Source organism: Gekko japonicus, unplaced genomic scaffold (genome assembly GCF_001447785.1).
Source record: "Gekko japonicus isolate JY-2015 unplaced genomic scaffold, Gekko_japonicus_V1.1 scaffold4237, whole genome shotgun sequence".
In the NCBI taxonomy this organism is placed as follows: Eukaryota; Metazoa; Chordata; class Lepidosauria; order Squamata; family Gekkonidae; genus Gekko; species Gekko japonicus.
In genome coordinates this window covers 19281-35434 of record NW_015164327.1, presented here as the reverse complement: position 1 = coordinate 35434, position 16154 = coordinate 19281, and the positions used below count along the sequence as shown (strand labels likewise).

Sequence of the window (16154 nt, the reverse complement as noted above, 5' to 3'; positions counted from 1 at the left end):
AAAAAATGCTACATTAGCATTTCTTTTTTCTTTTCCAGATTGAAAGTCATTCTATTACTTTAGGAACATAAAATATGACTATGGACATTTTTACTTGGCATGAAATTATCACAACTAGCATATTAAAAATATAGTGTGTATCCAAACAATTATTACAAACAGAATACCCACCCACATGCAAAAACAAAACTGAAACCTTTTTCTTTTCTTGTGACAATAGCACCTCCTAACGGGAGAAATGCATCTTGTTCTTGCATTGGACAGTTCAGTTTGTAACCTAGGACTTGCAGTTAGATCAATCTGATACCATACATATTTTTTAGAAATGATTTGGAAAATATTTGAACACTTTGTCTTAAAATATTTTATTCATCATGTTAAAATAAAATGTTTCATAATCATTTTTTTTTCTTTCATTTTTTCCAGTTTTTTGGAAAAAAACAAAAAGGCTTTAGGAAAACAGGGGGGAAAACCGTTTCCCTAATTTTTCCGGTTTTTTTCCAGGCCTTCACACCTCGATCTAGGGGTCAGTGTGCTGCATGCTCATAGTGGTGGGCTTCATCAGAGCAGGAGGCACTGCCCTTGCTGCACAGCAGGGCTTTTTAGTGGCTTCTGACACTTTGGCCTGAGGGGATCCAAAAAATGACACCTTTGTGAATGAGCCCTCTGTCACTTAAACAAAGTGTAGGCTTGAGAGTTGGGAGCTACAGGTGAAAAGCTTCCCTCATGCCAGTTTGGGCCACAGAGAAGGACAGATCTCAGGCTGTGGGCCAGCTCAGATGAGTGCCGTCAGAACGACTGGTGCATCTGCGTGTCGGGCGGGCAGAGGTGCAAAAGCCGTGACTTGTGGTTGGTTCCTTATCCCAAAGATATTCCTGCATGTCAGGCTTTGAGTGTGCCTTTATTTGTAAATCTTTAACTTTACATTTAATGATACATTTTCTCCCAAGAAGTAAATGCTAAAAATTAATCACATAGAATAAAGTGAAAATGCTTAGACGTCTCCTGCACATTGCCATTTTGGGAGCAACTGATCACAACGAAATAATTCCGGTTGGTGGCCAGGCCACTCAGAGTTGACCAGATTGCCATGTAAGCTGTTGTGCCTTGTGACATGTCATGAAGGGATCTTATGTTTCTTGTAATGCATGCATATTTTGTTTTTAGCCTCAAATGCAAACCCAGGTACAGCAGGTGGGAATTGTACCAACACAAGCAATGGCAACAGGACCCACAGCTGATCCTGAAAAGCGCAAACTTATTCAGCAGCAACTGGTTCTGCTACTTCATGCTCACAAATGTCAAAGGCGGGAGCAAGCAAACGGAGAGGTGCGCGCGTGTGCGCTTCCCCATTGTCGAACGATGAAAAATGTTCTCAATCACATGACGCATTGCCAAGCTGGAAAGGCCTGTCAAGGTAAGAGCCGGTTGTTGCTCCATCAAAAAAGTCTGTGATGTGTTTGTCCCATAGCCCCATAGGCACTGTGTGTCACACCGCCACGTGAAGGGGGCCCAAGCATTGGCAGAAAGCTTTTGGGTAGCTGACCATCAGAATTAGAGGAACTCCAGACCAGCCCTTGTGGAGGGCAGAGCTCTCCAGAGCCTCCCAGTCCAGAAGGATCTTCCTTGTGGTTTAGTCACGCATCACTTCAGTCCTGCATGGAATCCTGATGGCCTCTTCCTATTGTCTCAGGTGTCATTCCAGCAGCAGGTAGGTTACGAGTCTGCCAGGCCGGCAGGAGGCAGGATTGACTGGAGATGCCTCTGGAGGCACCACAGGCCCGGACTGCAGCCTTCCTTCTTAGTGACTTCTGCCTTCATTTCGTTCCTCTCACGCCTCTCAAGGCATGGCAGTACAGTTTCTGGCTCCAAACACCCCTTTTCTATCTCATAGATTTCAGGAGTTAGTATGGCTTTCCCACTGTTTCCCCTTCTTACCAAGATGGAACGTTTTCTATTCCATTCTGCAGAAAGATGGAGGAATTTCAAGCAAGTAGATTTGAGAGTTGTCCATGTCTGAATTATAGAGCAAATTCTCCCCCCCCCCCCCATTGGAAAAGAGTGGCCCCAAACAAATCCTTGGGAATTCTGGCATTTTTCTACACTTCTTCTGTTCACATTTCTGTTCTCAGATTGCTGGTCCGTGGGGATGCCAGCCCCCGCTGGATGCTGTATCAGACAGGGTTCCAGTTGAGAGTGTATTTATGTTGGGTGACTTTGACAGAGTAAGGGTATTTCTGTTGTGGTGCTCCGGCAGGGAGGACAGGGTATAAGTCAAATGAAGAAATAAAAACTTTTCTCTCTGCCCGCGTTGCCCTGGGTGTGCGAATTACGAGCTCAGCTTGCCACTTTCTGGCAGTTCCTCATTTAGGGCAGTGTGTCTGGCATCTACCACAGCCTGTGCTTTTCCTGTAGTGGCTTCCACTCTGTGGAGTAAGCTCCCAAGGGGATGTGAGGGGGCACCATCTTTGGAAGTTTCAGGACGTTCCACAAGGCCATTTTTTCCTCTAGGGCTTTTAACAGAAGATAGGCTGCAGGCATTTTTTAATGGGAGGGGGTTACTGTGATTTGTACTGTTCTTTGTGTTTACTTTTGGAACTGTGGTCTGCCTTGAGCCACAAAGGAAAGGTGGGGTAGAAATATTGTGATAAATTCTCCACTGCCCGATTGCTTCCCTGCTTGAGCTCCTCAAGGTGAGCTCAGACCTAGTGGTAAGGTCTTGGAGGCTCTTAGTCCTCAAAGACTTCACAATCCATTCCATGGCCACCTTAAGTGGAGTCTGTGGCTTCCATGGTAGCCATGGGGCTGGATCAGGACATCTGGTCACCCGGCTACATGGCAGGCGCATGTCTGTGCTGATTCAGGGTCACGCGGGACAGTGAGGGGGGACTTCAGTCATTTCCTTGTCATGGACTGACCATCACTGTGACTTGTAACACACATGTGAGGGCTTATTCAGATGTTTTATCCATTTTGATTATATTTCATCGATTCCCAAGGGTGCTTTGGAAGTTTCTTAACGATGTGAGTAGTTGTAGTCCTATCACAACCCTGGTCCAATATTTAGGATACTTTGATATGACTGCTTGTAGACATCCTATCCCAGCCTGTGCAGCCCATACAAACCCCTGTTGCCTGGGAAACTGGAGGCACTGAACAAGTTTGAATAAAACTAGTATACAGGTGGAGGAAATGTCATTGTGAACACGAGCGTGTGTATATTTATGTGTATGTGCCAGCTCTGTGGTAGTGGTAGCAGCGAAGCTTAGAATGTGTAACACTGCCAATGGCACTAGTCCACCTGTGTGCTTCTGGGCCGTGTTCGGACTTCGGTTTGTGACTTTTTGGCAGCCAGAGATCTTGGTTGCGGGGGGGGGGGCATCATGGCCCAGCTCCGTCAGGAAGGGCCACGGCGTCTACTGTGTTGTTCTGAAGTGCCCCTCTTGAGGAAATCGGCAGGGGAGCCAGCTGGTGCTCAGTTTGATCTTTTACTGTATGTGCAAAATAGACAGGTTTGCTTCTTGGGACGTAGCGTTTGGCGGAGGAGTTCTGCAGAATGTCGTTTAGAAGCTGGGCTCCTCCTCCATCCATCCAAATCTTCGTTGTTGCTTGTCACCAGTTTCCCAGATGTCTTCCTTCACTGAGAAAGAAAGGAACATTGGCACTTACTGTGGACTTTCATTCTTCTCCGTGGGTGGAAGACATCTTGCCAGGTCCTGGATCTCATTCTGCTGACTGAAGAACCATCTCTTCTGAAATGGGGGGAAGCCACAACAAAAAGATGCATACGCTTGCCTGTGTTCAGGTATCTCTAGGTGCCATTTAGTAGCAAATAGAGGGTTAGGGTTAGGGGGGTTTTCTTTGTCTTCCAGGATGGGGTGTCCTTGTTTTTTTCTCTCTGAGATTTTTGTCTGTAACCGTTTTTGGCTTGGTGGGTTTTGCTAGGTTTTCGAATTGCTTGTTACCAAGTATACGTGTTTCTCATTTGTGGGATTAAATCCCAAAGCTGAGAGGTGCCCACTAACCCCCTCCCCCCCAATCAAGGACTTTGCAGAAGGTTTTTCTTCTTGGCCAGAGGTTGCTGGGAGCAGCAACCATTTCCAGGATGCATCCCATCCACAGAGGAGAATGAACCTTCGTCCATTGTGGGTTCCAGTATCCCTTTCTCTTAAATCTCCTATCTGCAGCAAAACCTAGGAGAAAGGAAGAAACCAGACTATGTAGCTGCCCTGACCTCCTGGGACTACTGTCTTAGCTTAGTGTCTTCCTCCACTCTTTTTATTGCGTTCCATTTGTCCAGGAATTAGTGGTTAAGAGTTTTGGCTGTTTGGAAAGACTCATCTGAGAGGCTGCAGGATGGGGCGTGGTGCTTGTAGACGTCATCTCTAATCAATGTTTGTTATTCAGTCTGCTGGCCTGAGAGGATTATTTTATTCAGTGGCACCTGAGGGAATTTGGAGGCAACTCACAGGTGAGTACTCTCTGCCCAAATTGATGCTGGTGGGGAAACGAATGATTGATCAGAAATCCATCTCTTACTAAAACCATTGGACTAAACCACTGGGAAGCCGGGGGCGGGTGGGGGGGTGGCTGGCTGCTGTGTCCTCTTGGTAACATATGGATTGGACAGAAAGTATTTAATGGAAAAACATAACTGTTTGTCAAGAGGGTCTGGTGTTACCATACCTGATTTTGTATAAGAGTTGCTATTACCCCTCTGCTCGTCCAGCTACTACATTTGAACCAATGTGTAATGTGCTGGGGATTGACAGAATTGTATGGATGTTCCCTGTGCTGGTGTGTCAGCATGCTTCCTTGATGGAGAAAGCAAATGCCCACAAGCATGTGCCTGGGTGAATTTAAGATCACCCAGTTTTCTTAATACTTGTGAGGTTCCGCCGTTGTTGCACATGTGGAGAGAGAGTTCTGCTGAGCCTGCAGCTTTTGGAACTTTTGTAAGAACTGTTCTGTGCAGTGTACAGGGATTAGAGCTTGAGTCCCTTCTATCCCATCAGGATTTCTCTCATTCACAAGGGACACCTAAGATTCGTGACAAGACGGTCATGGAGGGTGGAATTAATATTTTTAATATTGCTATCTGTGTATATTGACATATTTTTGCCTGCCAAGGGACTCTGACAGTGAATGAGCTTTTTAAAAGGGCAGTGTTTTGTAAATAAATTATGTTCAGGTCCTAAGAGATCTCAGCGCACTGGATCTGGATGTCCTTTCACCTGTGTTAATAAGGTAGATGCAGCCCATTAAGTATGATGTTTGCATCAATTCCAAATACTTCCTGCTGCATCTTCTGCTTTGTGTTATTTCATGGTACTCACTTGATGTATAGTCCACGTATTTCATTTTTGCAGGACTTGTGCAGCTTTCAGTGAAAAAGATAGGAGTTGATACTGTCCACAGATAAGAAAGGCTGAGTTCACCATCAGTCTTCAGTGCAGTCCCACATGGGGACTGTGTGCATGAGCAGGGCTGCCCTCGGAGCGGTCTTTACAGCTAAGAGCCTCCAGGGGGTGCTGCGCGCCAGAGCCAGGAAGCTTGTTCCCGCCCAGAGATCACGTGTTCCCACGCAGCAGCACCCCCACCCTCAGTTCCCCTTTTGCCACTGAAGGTGGTCATCTTTTTTGAGTCTCCAGTTTTCCTGCTGGTGAGGAATTGCTTCCCCAGTTTGCTGGGGTTGTTCTGGTTTCTGTACCATGGCCTCAGAAGGCTCTTTGCAAAAAATGCACCCATTTTGTGGTGAAGAAGAACCAAACGAGTGAACACGACTTGTGTCTGTTTTGTTTGGGTGAAGAGCACAACATCCCCACATGTAAGGCCTGCCAGCGCTTCTCCCCATAAGCTTGAGGGAATAGGGAGTCAAGACTTAGAGCAGCATTGTTGGAGAAAGCCATCAAAGCCTTGGACCCTTCTTCCAAGTTGACTCCAGGAAAATTGTCTGTTGCCATGTCCGCAGAATTGTCACAGTCAGCTTTGCCTCCCAGATCCATGTTGCAACAAGTCCAGTCAGGGTTGTGCTCCTCTCTGGCTCATCGTGCCTCATTGGAGCCACCAGCGAAGAGGGTGAAGAACAAGTCCAAAGGTAAGGATAAACGCAAATCTGCAGCTCAACAACGTACCCCTGTCCTCACCCCTGAGCTTAGACCGTTTTTTCAGGAGAAGCCTAGGACTCCCTCCCCGGGTGCAGAAGATCCCCTCCAGTTTCGATCTCAGGTGGGGAAGTAGAAGCGGGCAAAGGTTTCCGTGGTTGCAGCCTCCGCCGCCTATGCAATGGCCATCACACCCATACATGATGTCTCCAGGTTATCTGGAAGAGTTGGGCGACCACTTTGCTTGGCCTAGGGACACAGATGTATACCTCCTACCCTCACCGGGTTTCCTTGTATCCACCATCAGCAACAATTTCGTGTAGGCCGTGCTCTCCTATACGTGCAGTGGGGGAAGAAGATGCTGCCATTGACTCCGGCAGCTCCAATGCAACATCGGTTCCAAGTCCAGACAAGAGGGTGGGCAGGCCTTCTCCGGCCTCTGTGACGGAAGACGTCTATATGTATGGAGAACAGATGATCCATATGGTGCAGTCCCTTGAGATAGAAGTTATTACTTCTGAACACAAGCCAAGGGATAAAATTTTGAGTCATCTATATTCGGACTCCCCTGGTATTATTGCAGTCCCAGTGTTAGAAGGCCTGGAAGACCTTACACATGATCTGTGGCAAAAGCCTGCATCCCTCCAACCCACGTCTAGAAGAGTGGAACATTTCTACAAAATCCAGTTTCCGTTCCTCTCTGTCCGTGGGAGCGGAGTGCAGCATTTCTTCCATCACCAACAGCAGTGGTGGGGGATGAGTGAGTTCTGTTGTTCTTAGACGCCACACCTGGTTGAAGCCAACTATGTTGCCTGTAGAGACCAAGCACAAGATTGAGGACTTACCTTTTGAGAGTTTGATGCTTTTCTCTACTAGGACTGATGAGACACTGTCCCTGACAAAGAAGAACAACCTGGCCTGTCCCGATTCAAGCAGAGGCCATTTGTACAGCAGCCCTGGCATCCTTACCAGAAGGATTACAGCTACGCTAATCTTCCAGGGCCCTCGTATCCTGTCTCTAAGGCTTTCGCTTCCCAACAGGGTGACCCCAACACAAGAGTTCCAGTCGACCTGGGTCAACACACCAGCTGCCTCCACCAAGAGAGGCAGCCCCATCTCAAAAACCTTCCTTCTGACTAGAAGTGGTTCCCGCTCCTGTTAAGTTTGGTGACAGGCTAGCTCAGTTTTACTTTGCCTAGGAGTTAGATTAGGCTACAAACTAGGATTCTTCCATGTTCCTTACCTCTGAAAGTATCTAACCAGTCAGCACCAGACCTGCCCCAGGCGCTGAGTGCGCTCATCGGAAACGGTGCAGTTGAGAGAGGTGTCTGAGTCCCCAGCATCTGACGGTTTGTTTCCTTGGATGTCCCTGGTTGATACAGATGTTGGGGGGAGGCCTGTTCTGGACCTCAGAAGTTTGAATGCTTTTCTCCATGTTTTTAAGTTTCACGTGGTTTCCATTCCTTCAGTTTTAACAATTATTAAAGGTTAACTTTTGGTTTATTGTAATTGATTTGAAAAATGCTTACTTTCACGTTTCTGTCCATCCTCAACACCATAAATTCCTACGTTTTTCTTGTGGGATTTCCAGTACACTTTCCTTCCTTTTGGTTTGGCCACGGCACGCAGGGTATGGTCAAAATGCTTATCCCCCGTGGTTGCCAGTTTTTGGTTGCAAGGTTGCCATATATTTCCTTATTCAGACTCCAGAGATCAATTATTGAGGCATTGCCCCCTAGTTTTGGAGACCTGTCAGAGATTCAGACTCATGGTGAATTGGGAGAATTCCCATTTAGTCCCAGCCCAGAGGGTAAAATTTATAGGCGCCATATTGGATTCTGTAGCGGGAAGAGGTTCCCCCCCCAACAATGTTAGCCATTTCTGCTTTAGTTAGGCAGTTTAGATTGAAATAATTCCAATCGGTTCATAAAATCCTTCTCCTTTTGGACTATTTATTTATTTATTAATCACATTTATACCCCACCCCCCCGCAGTGCAGGCTCAGGGTGGCTCACCGTCAGTACATTAAATACAGTTAAAAACACATAAAACCATATAAAACAATTCCATTATTAATACAGTTTCATAAAGTGCTGAAGATAGTTACTCAAGATGGCTTATTTCAGTGTACTTTCTAAAATTCCTTCTGCTCCAGATCTTCCTGCTTCTCAGGCTGGATGTCAAAGGTCAAGGGCCAGGGCTCTATAACGGTGGCGGTGGTGGCACCCCAGCTGAAGGCCCGGCGGAAGAGCTCCGTCTTGCAGGTCCTGCAGAATGACAAAAGGTCCTGCAGGGCCCTGATCTCCTCCGGGAGCTTGTTCCATCAGGATGGGGCCGCCACCGATAAAGCCCTGGCCCTGGTAGTAGTAAGCCTGGCCTCCTTTGGGCCAGGGAGGGTCAATCGATTTTGAGACCCCGACCGAAGTGCTCTCTGGGGTATATATGGGGAAAGGCGGTCCCGCAGGTATGCTGGACCCTGGCCATATAGGGCTTTAAAGGTAAAAACCAGCACCTTGAACCGGATTTGGTATGCTATCGGCAGCCAGTACAGTGTCCTTAGCACAGGCTGGATGTGCTCCCACTTGGGGAGACCCATCAAAAGCCTGGCTGCAGCATTCTGCACTAGCTGCAGCTTCCGGATCTGTGACAAGGGCAGCCCCATGTAGAGAGCATTACGGTAGTCTAGTCTTTATCACATGGATCACTGGTGCTAGGTTGGCGCGGTCGAGGAAGGGAAAAGGCCAACCTGGCAGTGGCCGCTACCTGGACCTCCATTGTTAGGGAGACATCCAGGAGCACTCCCATACTCCTAACCTCCGGCGCTGGCACCAGTGGCGCCCCATTGAAGGTTGGGAGTGGGAATCCCACCCCCAAACCGCCCCGACTCAAGCACAGGATCGTTCTGTTTCAGCCGACTCAGCCTAAGCCAACCAGCCATAGCTTCTATATGGCTTCTATGATGGCATTTCTGCCCCTTGCCAGGCTACATGTGTGGCCCTTACAACTGGTTTCTGTCCCATTATAGAGCAGGTTTGCATGCCCAATGACATAGAATTTCTATTCCCAGACGTGTTGTCCATTCCTTGTCATGGTGGCTCTCTCGTGACAGTTTATCCCAGGGTATCTCCTTTGGAGCTCCTGAGCATGAAGTCGTCCTTACTACAGACGCTTCACTCTTGGGTTGGGGTGCCCACTGTGAGGGATTGTCTGCACGGGGTACATGGTTAGAAGATGAGAGGCAACTTCATATTAATCTGCTACAGTTGCGGGCAGTTCATAATGTCCTTAGCTGTTTTTCAAGTATCCCGCAGAATCGACCCATATTTGTCCAAACAGACAATATTGTCACAATGTTTTATTTAAACAAGTAAGGGGGCACAGGCGCTTATGCCAGGAGAGGCTATTCTGACCTGGTCCATGCCATGGTATTGAAGCTCAACACTTCCATTCAAGCCATCCATATTCCCGGAAACTTAACCATGGAGGTTGACACATTGAGCAGGGATGCTTTCTCATGAATGGTGTATAAAGACTGTGTATCTAGAACCAACCTTCACCCTCTGGGCCTCTTTCAGGCTGCTGCGGGCCGATTCAGATTCTCTGATCTGAATCGGCTTGCTGTCGAATTGCCACCGGATTTTGGCGGCAATTCGGCCCCATTATATCCTAGGGGCCATTGAAGTCAATGGCGAAAACATAGGGTATATTCTGGGGGATGGAGGGGAGGGGGTTTGAGGGAGAGGCTCCAAACTCGCAGGGTAGCTGCTGTAGCCTTTCCCCAAGATACCCACCAAATTTCAAGAACATTGGACCAGGGGGTCCAATTCTATGGGCCCCCAAACAGGTTGCCCCCATTCCCTCCATTGTTTATAGTGGGGAAAAAGTTACTTCATCAAAAGTGGCTTCATCAAATCTGGTTCCCAATCTTTATGGAGATATCCCTCCCAGGGATGGTACCTCCACTTGCCCAAACAACCAGATTTAATCAATATCAATCAGGTGCTTCATCACGATCTAAATTGCCTCAACCTGATGGCTTGGAGGCTTGGGATAGGGACTTAATATTTTTGCAGGAAGTTAATGTAGTGCTCTTGTGTTTACGCAATCCTAGTACTAAAAACTTTTATATGTATAAGCAGTTTTCCCTCTGGTATATTGATAAGGAGATTTCTCCAGGTAGTGCTTCATTGCAAGTCATAATTGAATATCTTTTGAACCTCAGGAATAAGGGACTGGCCTTTCCTTCCTTAAAAGTCTACCTGGCAGCCATCTCTTGTTTCCATAGGGGAGTTGATGGGAGGGGGGTGTCAGTGTTATCCCATCACTTGTCCAAAAGATTTCTTAAGGGACTATGTAATCTTTGCCCGCCTCAGGGCACATTGGTTCCCCAATGGTCTCTCTCTATTGTTTTGGCACAGTTGATGCTTAAGCCCTTTGAACCCCTTGCCTCATGTTCATTGGCTGGACTCTATGAAAGTGTGTTTCTTAGTGGCTTTGTGAGTTAGCAGCGCTTCAGGTGGAACCCCCCCCCCTTCTTGAAGATGTTTCCTTAGAGGGTAATCCTTCGACTGTCTGTCTATGTTTCTCCCTTATCCCAAGATATTGTTTTACCCATCTTCTTTCCTACACCAAGCTCCAGGTGCTTTCATATCTATTCCAGGTCCTTTAACGTTACTAGAGAAGGACAGTTAAACAGCAAATCATCAAAAGGGTTGATGTCAGTATAAACCATGGAAATCCATACAGCAGAAGTTGTCAAAGTGTATCTCAACCAATTAGAATATGAGGACCACAAGACATACTGACAATTTTCTCTAACGACTTGAGTAAGATTTCTCACTATTTCTTGAATTTAGACAACTACTTACGTTGATGGTTCCTCTTGTCACTGGCATTTTTCAGCGGAAGGCACACAGGGCAATCATGCCGCGTACAGTTCTTCCAGTGAGATATGATCTGACGTGATGATGCACAGTGGGCAACTAAGACAGGAAGGAAAGCCGTGAAAACAAAGTTCCACTTAGCTGTAACTGTGGTTCATAGAGTATCTTCTGTTCAGGCACACATGGGGACTGTGTGCATGAGCAGGCCTGCCCTCGGAGAGGTCTTTACAGCTAAGAGCCTCCAGGGGGTGCTGCGCGCCAGAGCCAGGAAGCTTGTTCCCACAGCAGCGCCCCCACCCTCAGGACCTCTAGCGCCGCCGAAGCCAGAGCACGCAGTGGGGCAGGGGGGCAGGGGGTATGTGTGCCTGCACAGAAGATACTCGATGAACCACAGTTACAGCTAAGTGGAACTTTGTTTTCACGGCTTTCCTTCCTGTCTTAGTTGCCCACTGTGCATCATCACGTCAGATCATATCTCACTGGAAGAACTGTACGCGGCATGATTGCCCTGTGTGCCTTCCGCTGAAAAATGCCAGTGACAAGAGGAACCATCAACGTAAGTAGTTGTCTAAATTCAAGAAATAGTGAGAAATCTTACTCAAGTCGTTAGAGAAAATTGTCAGTATGTCTTGTGGTCCTCATATTCTAATTGGTTGAGATACACTTTGACAACTTCTGCTGTATGGATTTCCATGGTTTATACTGACATCAACCCTTTTGATGATTTGCTGTTTAACTGTCCTTCTCTAGTAACGTTAAAGGACCTGGAATAGATATGAAAGCACCTCATGTACAGAGACCAGATTATTATAGAAGGTGTTTGTAAGGGGAGAAATATCCTTGTCCAGGATGGACTGTAGCTTACATGATGTGTTGGACTGTCCAGAGCTGGGATCTAAAGGTGGTTGTGTTTGTCTCTCTTGCGCTTAGTAGACTTTTTTCAGCACCAGTTTGGGCTTGTTGACCTTTTCGGTTAATTGGGTTTATATTGTAATCACAAAAATGCCTAATATAAATGCCCAAGGTGTGAGTCCCTTAGGGATGCGGACAAATCAACTGATGAATTAAAGTTCGTCACAAGTTTTGGCCAGTTTGTGGTTCATGAAGCAACGGTTGCAAACTGAAGAACCGCCACAAACTTTCACAAATTTTGATGCAGTTCCTGCTCTTCACGAAAGACGGCTGAGCAACAGGGAGATCCTCACCCCTCAGCTGTTTGGTTTGAATGTTTGGGAGCCATTTACACCAGTGCTTTCTTCCCCCCTGCATAAAGCTGCAGGGAGCCGAATGCAGTGGTTTAAATGGCTCCGAGGCTGGGGCTGGTTGCCCATGAAAGCCCCTTGATTCTGTGCCGCGCAGAGCCCGCTGCCCTCGTAGCTCAACTGTTTCAGGCATGAACCTGGTTCGGTTCATATGCGAGCTGACTGGGTTCTTGGGGTTTGTGGTTCAACCATGAACCAAACTGCATTTTTGTGGTTCGTAATACTTGGTTGTAAACAATGGCTTGGATCCAGTGTTGCACAAGCAGAAATATAGACAGACATAGCACAGTTCCACTTGGGCAAAATCTTGTGGAACACCTAGTGCTTTACTCCCTATATGTCAGGGGTGGCCAAACTGCAACTCAGGCGCCACATGCGGCTCTTTCATGCATATTCTGCAGCTCCTGGCAGGGCAGCTGGGGAAGTGAAAGGGAGGCGTGCCTCCCTGATTGATCTTCCCTTCCCCAGCCAGTGTTCCTCTCCCTGGGTAGGCTTGAGGTGGGTGGAGCAAAGAAAAAAGCAACTTTAATTTTAAATGCATTCTCAGTGCCCCCGCCGCTGTCACCGGCTGGCTTGGAGAAGGCATTTAAAGTTAAAGTTGGTTTCTTTCCTTCCCTCCCTCCCTCCCTCCCATTTAAAGTTAACTGTGTTCTCCAAGCTCCACCACACCAGCCAGCTGGCTTGGCTTGGAGAAGGCATTTGTCTCTTTAAAATCCATTCTCCAAGCCAAACTGGCATGGGGGTGGGGGGCTTGGAGAACACATTTAAAGTTAAAGGTATTCTCTGAGCCCCCGCTTAGAGAATCTAAGGTATAAATCTAATAAAATAAAATAAAAATAAATGTTCTCTCTCCCTCTTCCTCCCTCCCTCCCTCCCCATCTATTTGCTTTGTCTTTCTCCCCCCCATCCATTTGCTTTCTTTCCACTTTTCTTTCTCTTTCTCTGTTGCTTCCTTCCGTTCTCTCTCTTCCTTTCTTTTCCCCCTCCCCCTCCCTCTCCCATCTATTTGCTTTCTTTGTTTCTCTCTCTCTCAGTTTTTCTTTCCACCTCTTTCATTTTTTCTTTCCACCTCTCTCTTTCTCTGTCTCTTAGACAAATAAATATAATTAGCAAACAAGTAAATATAATTGGACAAATAAATGTCATTATCAATTTCTTTTTTTACCCCTTTTGTTTTTATTTTTGGCAGTCTCATTTAATGTTAATAAAAAGCAAATCTGCATATTTTCCAATAAAAACGTGTATGTAATATTTGTTCATGTCTTGTGGCTCTCAAACCTCTGACGTTTACTCTGTGTGGCTCTTAGGGTGAGCAAGTCTGGCCACCCCTGCTCTATGTTATGGTTGACCCGAAATTGGTTGCATAAGATCTTGCGTGGGTGGAAATACAAGTGGGGACACAAGAAGACTGACTTAGCGCAACCAGCTGCTGTGGTCTGTCTCTTGCATTTCTGCTTTCACAAGAGCTCTCGCGCATGTGGAAGTTCTGTGGTAGCTCCAGGCCCTCAGGGTTAATGTGGGAAGCACGTAGATTGGTGTAGAGCGCTGGTTCCCAAAGTGGGCGGTACTGCCCCCTGGGGGGCGCTGGAACGATCCAGGTGGGCCTGAACAATCCAGGTACAGGTCCACAAACTGCATCTTTTTGTCCACTTCTTGAAGGCAGATTTCCAGGGGGGCACTGAGTAATTCCCCCCCCCCCCGAAAAGCGGGCGGTAGGCCAAGTAAGTTTGGGAACCTCTAGAGTAGAGGTTTGGGGGGGGGGAGATATCCATTCAGCTGGTGCTTATATATCCACTCTGTAGTTAATGAGGACTGTAGAATCTGTAGCTGATATCGGTGTTAACAAGCTTAGTGTGGTTTATGGAAATCAGGTTTTCACCAGTTACTGTTGTGCACGAATAGTCACCTCCCGCATTACACAGTCCTTTGACCCTGTCCCGTTCACCATTGTTCCCCTTCATTTTCTCGTACGGTCTGCCTCGTGAGGACCCATTGCGTGGTGCATCCAAAGAAGAAGGCTGCAGTCCATTGAACCTTAGACTAGAGCAGAAACTTACTAGTCTTCAGGCTACCATCAGACTATGTTTGTTAGTGGTCTGAAACCGTTATTCTTGTGGTGCCTGAGGAGCTGGAACTGAGATTCGGATCAGTTCCTTAGTCACTGTGTGAGTAGACCAGTTTTCCCGCCACTTGTTAATCTGTACATTAGTGTGTGCGTTGTATCTTATGGTAACGAAATGCAATTCATATCGGTTTTTGTTTTTCATAGCGCTCCTTGGATCCCCTGGTAATGGACTCCAGAGTTCTGTTGCTTCTGGAACAAGCCAGCCAACCGCTCCTCCCCTGAGTAACCCTAACCCAATTGACCCCAGCTCCATGCAGAGGGCCTATGCTGCTCTGGGCCTACCTTATGGCAACCAGCCGCAGGCTGCATTGCAACCACAAGTACAAGGCCAGCCAACGGCCCAGCCTCAGACCCATCAGCAGATGCGGACCATAAATGCGTTGGGTAGGTAAAAGACGTGAGAAAGGGAACCTAGTGGTAATAGCCACCAGTAACAAAGGCTTCAAGCATTGGAGGGAATTGCTCTGCTCCAGGATGTTTGCATGGTGTTTGATTCATGAGAAACCAGGACCTTAAGGGGTATCCAGAACAGTAAATCAGGACATATTTATGCACAGGAGTGCTAGTGTATGTGAGTCTGCGGGGCAGGTAGCAATACGGTGGGTGGCTTTAGTAAGGCAATGCGGCTGCTACAGATGGACTTCTTAGTGTGGTAGCTTGATGAAAAACAATAGCCCATCTTTGGCTAGCTTTATCAATTGGCAAACCATCATGGTTGACTTCTATTTAGTTACCAGTCCTTCCTTCCCTTCAGGTTTCCTTTTTAGTTACGCGTTTGAAACTGTCCACTTCAGTTTAGTGTTAAACAGAAGCTGCTGAACGGTTTCATCTTTATTGATTTCTCCAGATCCCATATTGGGAACGTTATTGTAACAAGCATTTGAAAAAATATAGACTGAGTATTTTATTTGTTATACAATTAATATATAAACATTGGTGATTTAAAAATGTGCATTCTTTGATATTCCATCTGAATTAATGAGAGGTCATCTTGTTCCTCAGTCTGGGGCAAGTGATGCACTGTATTCTTGGAGCTGGGGTGGGGGAGGAACAGTGGGAGGGCTTCTAGTGTCCTGGCCCCACTGCTGGACCTCCTGAAGGCACCAGGTATTTTTGGCCACTGTGTGACAGAGTGTTGGACTGGATGGGCCATTGGCCTGATCCAGCATTGGGTTCTCTTATGTTCTTATGTTCCAAAGGAGCTAATCAAATGAATCTTGCTGCGGGAGGATTACCAGACCAGCAAGCCGGCATGATCTCAGAAACTGCTCTTCCGACTTCACTTGGGGCGGCAAAGTAAGCCATGTCTGAAACTGTCACTGAATGTTTTTTGTGTGGTAATATTTTCCTGTTTTGGAAATAGCACTAATAATTATTCATGCTGTTCTGTATTGTTCTTTCATATTACTCTTTCTCCATTATCCCCCATCTTTTGTTTTCCTTGTATTGATATATCTGATTACTTACTTGCTTAATTGCTGAAATAGTAAGTGGGGGTGCTCAAAATAATAATCTGGTATTCAATAAAAAGGTGTTTGGCAAGCTTTGTAATCTCTTCCAATGTTCTGTCCTTCAGCCCTTTAATGAATGATGGCCCAAATTCTGGCAGTGTTGCAAATCTTGGTGGCTCTATGCCAACGGCCACACCACCTTCAAGTGCTGGAATGAGGAAAGCTTGGCATGAACATGTCACTCAGGATTTGCGCAATCACTTAGTCCATAAGCTGTAAGTATCTATTGTGAATAGGCACTGTTTATAGTGGGGTTGGGGAAATTTTTG

The 16154-nt window shown here is 46.7% G+C and overlaps 1 protein-coding gene across 1 annotated transcript in view; it reads left to right on the top strand.

Annotated features, from left to right (window-relative positions):
* Window positions 1–16154, top strand: part of LOC107108414 (CREB-binding protein-like) — a gene marked incomplete at its 3' end in the record, with an annotated part of 60285 nt that overhangs the window by 31959 nt on the left and 12172 nt on the right. The window contains exons 5-9 of the mRNA XM_015408842.1: window positions 1168–1417; window positions 11430–11543; window positions 14519–14758; window positions 15574–15670; window positions 15951–16100. Coding sequence (XP_015264328.1) covers window positions 1168–1417; window positions 11430–11543; window positions 14519–14758; window positions 15574–15670; window positions 15951–16100 — 851 coding nt within the window. The remainder of the gene's footprint in view (window positions 1–1167; window positions 1418–11429; window positions 11544–14518; window positions 14759–15573; window positions 15671–15950; window positions 16101–16154) is intronic.